General features: G+C 45.1%; 2 protein-coding genes across 4 annotated transcripts in view; one reads left to right on the top strand and one right to left on the bottom strand.

The window, feature by feature from the left end:
- The window catches only part of LOC107218940 (kin of IRRE-like protein 1), a 139,614-nt gene that overhangs the window by 78,609 nt on the left and 47,998 nt on the right, over positions 1-13,007 (top strand). For 2 of the 3 annotated variants that reach the window (XM_046742531.1, XM_046742529.1), the window contains exon 3: positions 8,105-8,185. The gene's annotated coding sequence lies outside the window, so the exon portion shown is untranslated. The remainder of the gene's footprint in view (positions 1-8,104; positions 8,186-13,007) is intronic. The other variant, XM_046742530.1, reaches the window with a different exon arrangement.
- On the bottom strand, positions 5,002-6,456 carry LOC107218987 (kininogen-1-like). The gene is made up of 3 exons (XM_015657038.2): positions 6,395-6,456; positions 5,450-5,690; positions 5,002-5,332 (listed from the first exon to the last, which is right to left on the bottom strand). The coding sequence occupies exons 1-3, from the start codon at positions 6,404-6,406 to the stop codon at positions 5,082-5,084; spliced, it is 504 nt and encodes a 167-aa protein (XP_015512524.2). The 5' UTR covers positions 6,407-6,456; the 3' UTR covers positions 5,002-5,081.

The following is a 13,007-nucleotide window of genomic DNA, read 5'->3' as shown; positions in this document are numbered from 1 at the left end:
GCTCAATTTTGGCTCGCGGCACGGGCAGGTCAGACTAGGCGATAAAGTCGGTCGTAACCGGGGGACAAGAGCTGCCTTTTACGGTCTTGTTTAGGGCTTCTTTATTTTCTTTTTCGTTAACCGCTACTCGTTTTCTCCTATTTTCTTCGCCTTTATTTTTACCTCATCCGAAACTATTTTTTTTTTTTTTTACTTTTTGTAACCACTGCAGCAGTCAGTTGTTCCAACCTTTTTGTTTTCTTTATGCATATATATATATATATAGTTACGTACCTATACGTGCCTTGTGTTTCTGCTACGTGCACATGTCCCAGCTTTGCTACCCTCAACTTTACGAGAAAAGTCGAATTTTTGCTTAGTTCCGGTACTACTCATCGGTCCTAAACACTATCCGGGTCACGTGTCCTGCGCGTTTGTCAACACGGTCGTATTACGAAAATGAAGATCGTCCCGGAACAAAATTCTGGCCGTTTACGATCTGCTTGAACTCCTTTTACTCGCTAACAACCATCGTTTCTGCGGAACTCTTGAAATCCTTGAGTAGATCTTGAAAACCTGTATTTTCACTTTTTAATACTGCGATTCACGTCGAAGGGTTGCGAAAACGGTAATCAGTAATGAAAAATTCAGTCAAGTTATCGTTTAGACGAGGATAATAATATCGTTAGGATGCGAAGTAATTTATTTCGCGAAAAGTTCGCGTTACCTAAGATTTCAGACGCCTGAATCGGAGAGGCAATTTGGTCCTTAGTTGAGTCTACAGAAGTTGAACTCGTCTCGCACTGTAACAACTCCGTAAATGATCCACGATTGAAATACCCGGATATCCTGAACCGGACTCCAGAGTCAGAAAACCATATACCTACTTAAGTAAGGCGGTTAGAATTTACCTCAGCATCGCTTTGTACTTATTCTTCCCATCAACCGCGGCAGGTCCCAAAGCATCTCAAAATTCGATATCGTTAGCGATAGCAAAGATTTGCCCGTTCTATTCTCGTCCGGGTTAACAGATTTTTGAGAATAATTATTCATACCCTTCAAAAGAGGTTTTCTTGATCGTCGAATAAAAAAATTTCACACCATTCGTCCAAACGTACTCCAGCACGTATCACAAGGTTCGTGCAGCTTTTGCGTATCGATGCACCTCACCGGGATTCCACTTTCGGTCGCTGCGTGTATAAAAATGAATTTAAGTTAACATTTTTATCACCCCAGATGTTAACACGGTTATTATAAATTCCCCTCACATTACTTCCACGCTTTCTTTCGCCTCTGTATTGCCGTTCCTCTCCTCTCTCTTTCTCTCTCTCTCTCTCTCTCTCTCTCTCTCGCTTGACACGTGCTTCTCCGCACACACAGCTATACATATACGTAAAAACGTATGCGATTGTCCGACCGCAGGCTCTGAATCGACATGCCCGACGCGTTTACTCAAACCAGTTGACCCACAATCCCTGCAGTACGATGAGCACGGTACGTTATGCACATATGTAAACAGTTTCGTTTGAATTGGCCACATTGTGTCAGTCGGAAGCTGCCGACGATACGGGGATCGAGGCATCGCGCATGAGCAGAAACTCTCGCAGTGCAAACACCTTGACGACTGTGTGCCGCAGCAACGGTCGGATAACTCGGATACCTGTGTCGACGAAAGACCTCCAGGGCGATGGGAGCATCCGTTCAGCATCGTCGCGAGGATTCTCCTGATTGGTCGTGTAGGGGTGATTCGACTGCTTACGGTCAAACGAGGGCAGCCCGGGACCACGCCTGTTGGAGGTCACGGATCGTGACTGACCGCCGCGAGTTCCTTGGTTAACCGCATATCGGCCAAGTCGAGATTGAACATCTTCGCTTAAAGTATAAAACTGGTGAAACGGGAGAAATTTTTTACCGTCCAGCGATCGCGCACACTTGCCGTATTTATATGGAAGAGAGCTGGGCGCGGGGATGCAGGTATCGATATGTATAACGCTAGGTTATAGGTGTCGAGACGTGTACGAGAGATGGAAACTCGGCATCGAAGTGCCATTGTAGTCGAATGTCGTTGGGAGAAAAGTTCGGCGATATTCGAAACGGTCTTTGAGCTATTGTGCCCCGCGCGTCGAGGGCGCAACGAAGAAGACGTTGCCACCGTTAAATTTACGACCCCGCGACTCCGGGCCAACCGGAAAGTGACAATCTCGAAGCGATTCAGCCATGCTCGAGATCTTGAATATCAAAACGTCTCGCCGCTCACAGGCCGGATTAGTCCCGTCACGGATGGCGCCTTTCTCGGAAGTTGTTGTTCCCCGTTACGGTTCTGCAGCTTCCGGTCTGGTTGGACGATCTATCGATCAAGATCGAACAATCAGGGTGTCGCAAGATTACGCCGCGGGGACTCGGACGTAATACAAGCTTCTGTGGCTCTCCAGTTTCTTCCCGAAATTTTCCGGTGTGTGTAAATTCAGTTGGGATGAACGAAGAATCGAAGTGAATCATGCATGCGTGCTCGTCGTCGCAAAAAGGGTTCAGTTATGCGGGGTTTGCGCGCCGCGACGTCACGCGTTGAGAGGAAGTGCCGTGTGGAAGCTTGGAACCGAAACGCGCGGTGATTGATGCGACTTTCACCCTTCCGACTTGCAGTCTCCTCCCCGTTTCCAACAAGGAATTCGACTCGCTGAAGAAAATTTTGGCACAGCGATGGCTTGTGAAGCCTTCATTAAACCGTGCGAAGACGGTGAATTCCGATCCTGCAGGTTATACGCGACCCCACGTGCAGGGCATAGTCGGTGACGTAACAGGCGGAAAATAGCTCTGAACCTTCGGGAAAGGTGTCAAAGTCACTCGAGGACGATCTGGATAAAATTTACAGCGTAGACTCGACTCTGGCCTTTCATGTTCGGCCCGATAGGTGTATTTACGTGTAAAATACTCGTAGAAGAGAAGAACTCGCTCGGAATCTGATCGTCTCGCGTTGCGCGGACCGCGAATCCCGAAGGCTCTTGGAATTGAATTTTTCGCATTTTTTATCCGTGTTTTTACCCTCGATCTATATTCGAAAAGCGAGGCGAAACACTAGCGGCGGGCTGGCTGGAGTGCGGATGGAGAAAACCTGTCAGAAAGTGACAAATTATCGGCGTTAGGGTAGCTTTGAGAACACGTGAACTGTGATCTTGGTTTTTGAATATTGCTGACTACGTAAGGTTGAACACGCTTAACGCGGGGGACAGTCGCTGCAGGCAGCTGAGATGGGTAAATGGGCCTGCAGCGAGTAAAAACGCAACATATGCCGCGGGCCTTACGCCGCGCGGCCTTTCCTTCGCCTATACTCGGAGATTAAACTCACTCGCGTGGCTCGTAATCCAGGATTTTTGCTACGAGCCGCTTGTAAAAGGCTTTAATATGCCAATCAATCACTCTTTTGACTGATATTAGACGAGCGCCGGCAAGCACGAGCATCAATCTTTGATTACCCACCCTTCGCTGCTCGCGCCGACTAATTTTATTTATTCCTTCCTTGTTGATTGTACAATATATATAGCGTGTATATATATATATATACATACATACACACTTACACATATATATCGTGTACCTGTCAGGTATGTATACGTGTAATGATGTATTTACTCGGGATCTGCGGAGTGGTTCCCGGCGGGCTTTTGTTCAAACTCCCTCTCGCTCTCGCTCTCCGAATAATATTATACCTACGGGCAAACAAATATCAATTGCTTAAAATTTGCTCAATCGCGCGCTTTCGAGCCACTTGGGATTAGCGTAAAAGCTCTTTTGCTAGTTCGTAGAGGTCACGTAAATCTAGGTATAGCGAAATGTATCTCTTTGATGAAAAGTACCTAACACGCATTATGAAGGCATACTATATAAGCCGCTTATGAATAAATTCTCCTACTTGTTCGTTGGATTACCGAACGTTAATTAATCAGAACGGCTGTAGCACGGCTGTCAAAATAATACGAAAAAGGAATTAGCAAGCGTTTTGTTTGAATTTTCTTTACGCTAATTGTGCTTGGTCAACGTATAAAAACGATTAATATATACATTGTAGATGTGTATATATATATATATATATATATATACGTGGGTGGAAACCACGTCACGTGAAAGCTCATTTATTTTCCTGGTAATTTCGCGGACTTGACTGTTTGTCAGTTAGTTGTGGGCCATGAGGTATATTATTTTCGAAGCCATTAGCGGGGCGCGGGCTCTTTCAATTAGGGTTTCAGGGAAAACCGGAGTGTACGGAAAATTCAAACTTGCCCGCAAGGCCTTGGCGTTGATTCCGCTTCTGCAGTCTTTGGCTCTTGATTTTCGTATATTATATGTATATATCCAGGGTGGTGAATAGCGGCGGTTTATTATCGCTTACCGCTGGGGTGAAGAATGAAAAGTGAGAGGAGTGAGAGAGAGTGAATAAAAAAAAAACAATCAAAATGATCAAACCCCCGCACCCCAACGGAGCCTGAAAATATCGTTGGGAATTATATTATGAAATAATTACACCGAATTTTATGAGCTCGTTTCGCGAGAATATCCGCGGTCGGCTCTGCCATACTGCACCAGGGGTGAAAAATTTGTTGGTATAATATTTTTCTTCAATTTCCAAAATTACATTGGCATATTTTTGTCCCGTCTCTTAAAATTGGGCGACAGTCTTCGAACACAATATCATACTACGAGTAGGATACCAATCAATTAACTCCGTTCAACATTGTTACATGTATTATTTGAAAAGCCACTGAAGGCACGCAAGCACGAAATGTTATTCTTCGTAACACATCGTGAAAAAAATCTTTCACAATGTTGAAATTCCGGCGAGTTCGACTGTCGACGAAACGCGAGCGATAATAATTTAACCGTACACCAATATTAGGAAGTATACTCGTGGAGTATGGAAATACGAAGGAACCGCGAAGCTGGCTCGTTTCGTTCCCCTTTTATCTCGCGCCAGTTCGTCCGCGTGTTTTTTGCTCTAACCGAGGTAGGAGTAAGAAATTTTCTGCATTCGGAGGGGTGAAAATAATTTATTAACGTGTCAAGAGGGATAAGTTTCTTATCACAGTTCCTTCGCCGCTCAATTTCGATCAGTGATGGCCATGGCCATGACCGTGTCCGTGTTCGTGCCCGTGTCCGTGCCCGTGTCCGTGCCCGTGTCCATGTCCGTGTCCGTGTCCGTGTCCGTGTCCATGACCACCGTAAGTCCCTCCGGAGTGGTCGTTGCCACCGCTGTTGTGTACGATGGCGTGGAACCCACCGTGGTGATCGGCGTGGTACTTGACGGTCCTGACGTTGCCGCCTGGCTCGTGGAGGGTGTATTCACCGGCCACGTCCTTGCCTGGACACGGTGCAATGGAATGACGATAATAACGACGATGACGATGACGATGAATTCGGTTGGTACCAGAGGGGATCGTTCTCCCGTGAAGCAAGGAACGTCAAAATGTGATCTTACCGTCTCGGTGCTCCTTCTGTCCGTGGAAATCTTTCGTGTGGTGGTCTTCGACTCCGTAGGCGAACTCGTACTTCGGGTGAGCCTTGAAATCGTGGTCCTCGTGGCCGTGCTTGTCCTTCCAGACGACCTCCACACCCTCGCCTTCCACCGGCCCGTGGTAATGCTGGAAGGAGTGAGCCTTGTGGGCCGTCGTGCATCGAGTCACGATACCCAACGTCAACATCGTAAGCAGGGGGACCAGCTGTGGGGGGGAAAAAACGTTTGTCAGGTTGGAATGACCGAAGCTTTTCCTCGAAAATTTTTGCTAGCCGTGAATAATTCTCTCTTAATTAATTCCGGTCGGAGTTGATCAACCCGTTCGTTCTAATTATCCGGCGGTGAAAAGGCGGCTGCTGGACCGCGTGCACGTTGGTTAAGCCAGTTAGTTGAACACAGTCGTGGTTGAGCGTCGGTTGAAGGGGCGAAAATTTGCTGTAATTTCTGTCAAAATGGACGCGCAAGCTCGCTGCTTTAATTTAACGCTGCAGCGGTATGGTTTCGGTTAGCAACCTGTTATTAAGTCGACATGCCGGAGGATAATTTTGGTATATGGCCGCAGTGTATGTATATATATATATACATATTATATTCTTCCATAGACAGTTTAGCTGTTTCGTTTTGTTCTAATTATTTCCAAGAGACAATTAAATCCGCCGCGCGGGTTTCTTTTCCCGCGATTGTTAAACTCGTCTCGTCCGTTAATGGTATATAAACGCGTAGCCGGTGGGAAAAAACGAAGGTTATTAAAGACGGTGCAGAGAAATTCGCGACGAATTTAAAAACAGTTCGGCGACGATAACTCGGGAAAAGCTGTTAATAACTCTGGCCGATATTTTGGATTTAAATCGACGCGTGCGACACTGATTTGTTGATTGCGTTGAACTAATATTAGAGTAAGTGCGGCACCTTGAACGCCATGTTTGCTGTATCAGACCGGTGAAGTGACTCTGTCAAAACTGATACCTGGACAAAAGTGTACCGGCGTTTATATAGTTTGAGAAATCGCGGATTCGATTTGTTTCAAACGATTACTGGACAAAATTTTTTCGTTTTTTTCTATTTCTTACTTACGCGACTCTCACCCCAGTTTACATCAGGCGCGACCGCCTTTGTGTTACTGGGTTATTTAATCGACTTTAGATTTCAGCGCTGTTGTAACAGTATCGGTGATTATTCAACGTTTGGAACGGCTCCGGCGGATACCGGGTACCGAGGATGCAAAAAAAATTACAGCGACGGCGGCGAATCAGTAGAGCATTACACTTACGGTAATTCGTCCGATGTAAAAGAATCGGTAGGTATAACCGATTTCACAAGGAAGGAGATCAGACGCGGACCGGTAGATATTATAATTACTTCGTACGGCACTTGAATAAAAGGTCCGAAAGCTGTTACAGCCACGCTGTCGTTTAAACTTGGAAAATTGATTTCTTCTGTAGCTCTAATTTGCGACTCGTGCTTCACCAAACCGCTGCACTGCGAACGTTGAACACCGAAATTTTTAAAATAATAAAACGAGCAGAACTTTTCTCTCCTGACATCGTCGCAACGGATTATTTTTTTATTTTTGTTTTTTTTTTTTTCATTTCAATGCTAAGTTGTCGTCAGTGTTGTCGTCTCGTAAAACCCGTCTTTTTTTACGGTTCCAAAGTTCGTCGACAGAATCGTATCTCGCTTTTTGAGGAGGACGCAAAGCGCCTCTGGGAAAAGATGTACGCAAGAAATAAAAAAAATAAAAAAATAAAAAAAACAAGAAAAACAAGAAAAAAATTCCCCAACTCGAACTGCAGACGGAATCAAACTTTTACGAGTCCGGCTACACAAGGATCTGAAAATAGGAGAGAGATCCGAAAAAACGACTCGGTCGATCCTGCTGAAAAATCACCTTTATTGCCGGACGAAGAACCTTCTTTTTCCTCCCTCAGGTTGTCGGCGCTCTTGACGCTTTTACCGCTCTACGATTAGGCCCGCGCCGTTTATACGCCCGTAATTTAGCAAATTGAAGTTAACTACTAGCCGCGCAAAGCCTGCAGGGCTACCTGTTGTGATAATTCACACGCGATCTTGCGTCGTCGGCGCCGGTGCAGCCCCGGCAATTCACCCCGTGTTTGTTGCCGTTAAATTTTCAACGGGCTCCTCGTAAAATTCACCGAATTACCCGAACCCCCAGAATTTTCCACTTGGCTACTTCCAGGGCTGATCTCGCGGTAAATCTTTCCTGTTTACCTCCGACGTATTATCTCGATCTTGACATTATTCGCCTTTATGTTTTGTACCTGTCAAGTACGTCGTTCGACCTACGGGAAAAATCTCGAACACACACGGAAACCTCGGGGGATTATCTTCATTAATCGGAATTCTTTTCAGGGAAAAAATTTTTCAATACAATTTATCGAACGGTTTGAAATATTCGTTATTTTCGTTCGTTCAACTCTGGAAACTTGTGGACGCTAATATGTTATTTAATCCTGATGATAACTAGTGCAAAATTTTCGAAAACAGTAAAACCACATGTTTTTAGTGCTCTTTGAACGATTCATCAACTTGAAAATTCTCTCTAAAATTTATCTGGAAAGAATGTGAAATTATTTAAAAAATTTTGTTTCTCGTTTCTAGCAGGTATTCTAGAAAGAAGCTCCTCTTCGGTGATCGTGACAACTCAATGCCAAACTGACGTGACTCAATGTTGCAGTTTTGGTAAGTAATCACATTTTAAGTACTGAATTGATTTTTATAAGCGAATGAGCGAAGAGGCGTGTTTCAAGAAATGGTGAACGCTTTCGTGCGTCTTCATATTCGAGTCTTGAGGTTTTCCGGTACACTTATTGCACGAAAATGTTTACTACCCGACTCGTACTTTGTTATTTAAACCGAAAAATTCGATTCGTTTCCCGGGTCTTTTTCCCCTTTGCTTAACATTGCTTGGATAATTAAAAGTGAATGAATATTTTTTTGGACAAAGGATACAACGAACAGCAGGCACCGAGTTGATTAAAATTATGTAAATAATTCAACGCAACCGCAGTGATCCGGTTAGCAGGTCGAGGGTTTCAAGCGCATATGAGCTTGCGAAATATGTGCGAGTGAAACGACACGGGGGAATCCACCAGTCACGCGGTTATCCAGCAAGAGCGCTCCTCTTTCGTTATTTGCCATTTTGCAATTTCCCTATTTCGCGGGTAATTGTATACCTACATCCGAACGGGTTCGCGGGTAAGCGATGATTTTGAAAAACGTGCAGCAATGCGTCAGCGTCCGTTTGATAGGCGGTTCGCGTAACAGCCGGTTTTCAAATAAAATTTCACCGAAATAGAGGCTCGCGGTTGTTTGGCATCGCAGCAAGACCATTTCGCACGAATCGAGTTATCTATAGTTGATGGCCAATCAGGCCGGCTAAACGCCGTCCAACTTGATGATTGGCCAATTCAGCTTTGGACGAGCTTCGCTGTAAACGAATCGGTGATCGCGTTATGCATTTTGGTACCACTGACGAGCTTCGAGGAAGAGGAAGCGGAGCTGGGTGTTAAATGGACGTCCAGACGACCCGGACACTTCTTTATATAATCCGCCCGATCTTCCTCCGGCACGGGACGAATCCCTTCCGCAATATCGCGGGTTTATCATAACAGCTGAACCATAGCTTCCAAATTTGACTACGACTGTAATAATTCATCCCAAAAATCCAACGAAAGTTGAAATAATCGCGTATGTGCAATTTCCTCGTTCACAATCCCTGGTTCAATGCCTCAACGTGGTACTTTCGGAAACGAATCAGTTTAAAGCCTATTTGCATATAAATTATAAGTAAAACTAAAACTAATAAATGCGGTTAAAATCAAGTGAAATTTAATTGTTAAGTAGCGTATAAAGGATTTGAAAATAAATAAATAAATAAATAAATAAATAAATAAATAATACCCTTGCCCTAACGGGATGTGGACATGAAGGAGGGGAGGAGAAAAAGACGAGGAGCTGCAAGAGCGCGAGGTTGACTCGATCCCTGCGCCTCGGAAAACGACGCGTCAAAGTCGAAGAGGCTTTTCTCCTCTCCTCCCGCTCTCCTGCGGCTTCTCCCTTTTCCCTTGTGCCTACTTGCCTCGTTAAAGTCTTTCGCTGCGTCGTCAAAGCTCGGGGAAATTTTGGGCTCCTTTGCTAAAGCATCCTGGTTTCGATTGGCACTTGTAGAAAATTCAAAACCTTCTCGTCTTCCTCCCCCTCGAATTACACTGATTCGAATCAAACTTGGGGGAGCATTTACTCCAGCTCTTTTCTGCTTATACCCGCCTGTCTTGCTGAAAGCCAAACATGAGTAGGGTACTCGGCTTTCCTCCTGCAGGATGTAAAGATTCAAAACTTGCCGGATGATCTTTTTACAAACATCTTTTTACCCGGCTGCGCGTGCTCGAAGATCCGGAAGAATCTTAAGATCAAAATCCCGCACTCAGCCTGCATGTCTCGCTTCGTAAAATGTTTACATATATTTATATACGCATACATGTTATGCCGTGTAGGGTGATTTTATATAACGGAATTATTTTTCTCAATTTTTTCTTTCCCCATTCTCCAATTCTTCTTCCGCACAGCAGTCAATTTGCTATTATTCACGACGCTTCATTTTCGCAGGGACATGTATGTTAAACGTGTCAAACGTGAGAAATTTGATTTTTTCCTCCTTGATCTTTTTTTTTTCGTTTTATTCATTTATCCTCAACACACCGAACAAAACAGTGAGTTCCGTGTACATTCTTCATATCGCAGCAATTGAGTTTACCCCGACAAATAAATAAACAATAACCTTGTTATACTGAAAGCCTCGGGGCTTCCGAAAGCTTCCGGCATAGCTGGAGCAGTCCGAGAAGAAGGTAAGCCAGTCGGCATTCCTGGCGCTATGCTTCGAGGAAGGAAAACGAAGGAGTCTCCGAGTGTAGTAAACACAGTCGAGCACAATGCGATCCTTGTCTACATTCACATATACATATGTATACGTGCAGTATACACAGCTAAGCCTGTTACACGAGGAGCACGGGGATCCCGGTATACAACCGAGGACAATTACCTTTTATCTTCTAATCCCGTAGAAACAGCAGATGCGATTTGCCGTTGAGTCGCGTGACAAATGTGACAAATAAACACAGCTTAGCTTCCTGTAATCCGCTACGGATAGACGTCTTCTCCTTCCCTCGCCTGTTTTGTCCGCCTTCATGGCACAGGCGCAGACGCTGGGGATACTTCTGGCTCCACCCTTATTCACTTCCTACCCCTTCACTCGCCCAAGAAGACTCGCACCGAATCAGGGCGTTTCAGCGATTTTTTCATACGAATCGATCGGCGGCTACATCTTCGAACTAACATTGATCGCAATCTGCAGCTGAGGATGGAAAAGGTTACTTGCCTTGTGACATTTTTTGTTGTTGATTTCCGTTTCTTGGTTTTTTTTTTTTTTTTTATTATTTATTATTTTGGAAACTTTGTGCGAATGCGGCGAATCACATTTCTCTATCGGGCACACGCTGCAAGCGTATATCGAAAGCGATACTCGTCAGGAGCAGTGTAAGGTACTTTGGTCCGACATTCTTTGGTGATATGGAGAACTGAAAACGGAAGTTGAATAAGTGAACGAAATTGATACTCCGGGACGTGAAAGAGGAAATCCTACTCCATTTCCTTCGACGGGATTTACAACGACGGATATTTTTAAGCTTAATCCGAATCCTGGGTAAGGAATATCGCGAATGTGAAACTGCTTCCGGAAATTCGTGAAAATTCGTTTTTCACATCGGTTCGAGATGTGATCTTCTGAAAAATGTGACGTGTTCAATTCTCCGTATAACATCCAAAGTGGGTTTACTATTTGCGCAATTTTTCGGGTCGCGTTCTCTTCCATTTTTGACAACATGTTGTAAAGCCATTAATGCATGAAAGAATATCGCAGCGAATCGCGTTCGTCTGCAACTTCATTTAAATCCGGCCTTAATCTTCGTCGACAAACCTTCGATTCAGCGAATCGTGACGCGGGGTAGATTTTTGAAATTGGATTAGTCGTGTGAGTGTAACGCTACGCCTCAACTACAGATCTACGACGTTAAAGCAAAGAGAATCGATTCGCGATGGCATTTCGTTATTATCCGACGAAAATTCCTGCTTGTCTCTCGACAACATTCCGACGATGCTTTTTAGTTCTCCTTCTAAAAAATCGTGACTTCACGTTACGTGATAAAAACCTCGCGATTTTTCACCCCGGGAATACGAGTCGACGTTCCGACACATGATCAGTAGCTATGTTACATTCGTCCTTTTTCACTCTCCCATTCAAGCTGTAGGGATCGGATTCCTAACGACTCAATTCAAACACTGTTCATGCGCCCCGATCTACCGTTGAAAAAGAAAAAGAAAAAATACAATGACAAAAAAAAAAAAAAAAAAGAAATCCGTCTCATACACGTGTTAACACATGGCCATCGATCGCGGCGCTTTGCAAAGCTCTAATGCAGACACCGACTGCACAGTCTTTGCGCTCCGGTATCGGTGCAAAGCTCCAGCATAAACACTGATGTTTAGCTACTGTCGCTGCGTAGTTTCTCGTGGACAGAGCCACCTACCGCACGCTCACATACTGGTCATGCTGCTTTTACGCTATCCGCTACAGTCTCCACTATGTCGCGTATTTGTTCAACCGCTACCTAGAGGGATGCGAGAGTGGGTCAGGGGTGAATGTCACAATGCTGCCATTCGACGCCCCGTCTAACAACGGCCTCAACCGCTTCACAATTTAACTACAATCGCGACACCTCGCATTCAACCCTGCTGAGGTTCCGCAGCAGCTCCTCGTCGTCTTGGAGTCATTTTCTCAAAATGTCATCCGAGCCTTGAAAGCGGTTGAATATAGCGATCGTCAAAGCACGTGCAAGGCCAAAAAACGTTGGCTAATTGGCATCATTGATAGACATAAACACGAAATGAACCTTGGAGATCAAGAACCGCCGGCGGTGTATTTGTGCAATATGAGATTTCGTTCGGTCGTGTTTGTTGACGACGTAAGCGATGTACGCTCGACTGTTGAACGCGTCGTGTTACAGTCTCGACAGATGGATTTTAGAGTCCGGTTATCAGTCGGGCTGTTTCGACTACGGTGGAAATTTTCCGAAATCCAACTTCGGTGAACTCAAAGCAGCCCGAAGCCGGGCCTGGAGCTACAGTACGGATCGTAGATACTTTCGTCGTCTCTCCATTTCGCGAAACGAGTCTTCGAAACGAGGAGCGAAATCCGGAGTCTATGCAGAGTCGAGAGGCAAAAGGCACGGGCGCGAGGTGTCGGAGAATCGGGATGGTTAGGAGCGGCGAAAGCGATTTACTTCCACAACAGTCTGGCTCTATGGTCTAACGGTGATAGAATCCGTTGGAATTTCACTCGGAATTGTACCTACCCTACGCCCTCGCAGCTAGCCCTCTGCATTATATTACGCAAACCCCACACTAATATTAATTAATCTTGACGAGGGCCACTTGTGCTCCGGCTCGA

The sequence above is a fragment of the Neodiprion lecontei genome, chromosome 6, assembly GCF_021901455.1.
Source record: "Neodiprion lecontei isolate iyNeoLeco1 chromosome 6, iyNeoLeco1.1, whole genome shotgun sequence".
In the NCBI taxonomy this organism is placed as follows: domain Eukaryota; kingdom Metazoa; phylum Arthropoda; class Insecta; order Hymenoptera; family Diprionidae; genus Neodiprion; species Neodiprion lecontei.
This window is presented reverse-complemented; position numbering and strand designations above follow the sequence as displayed.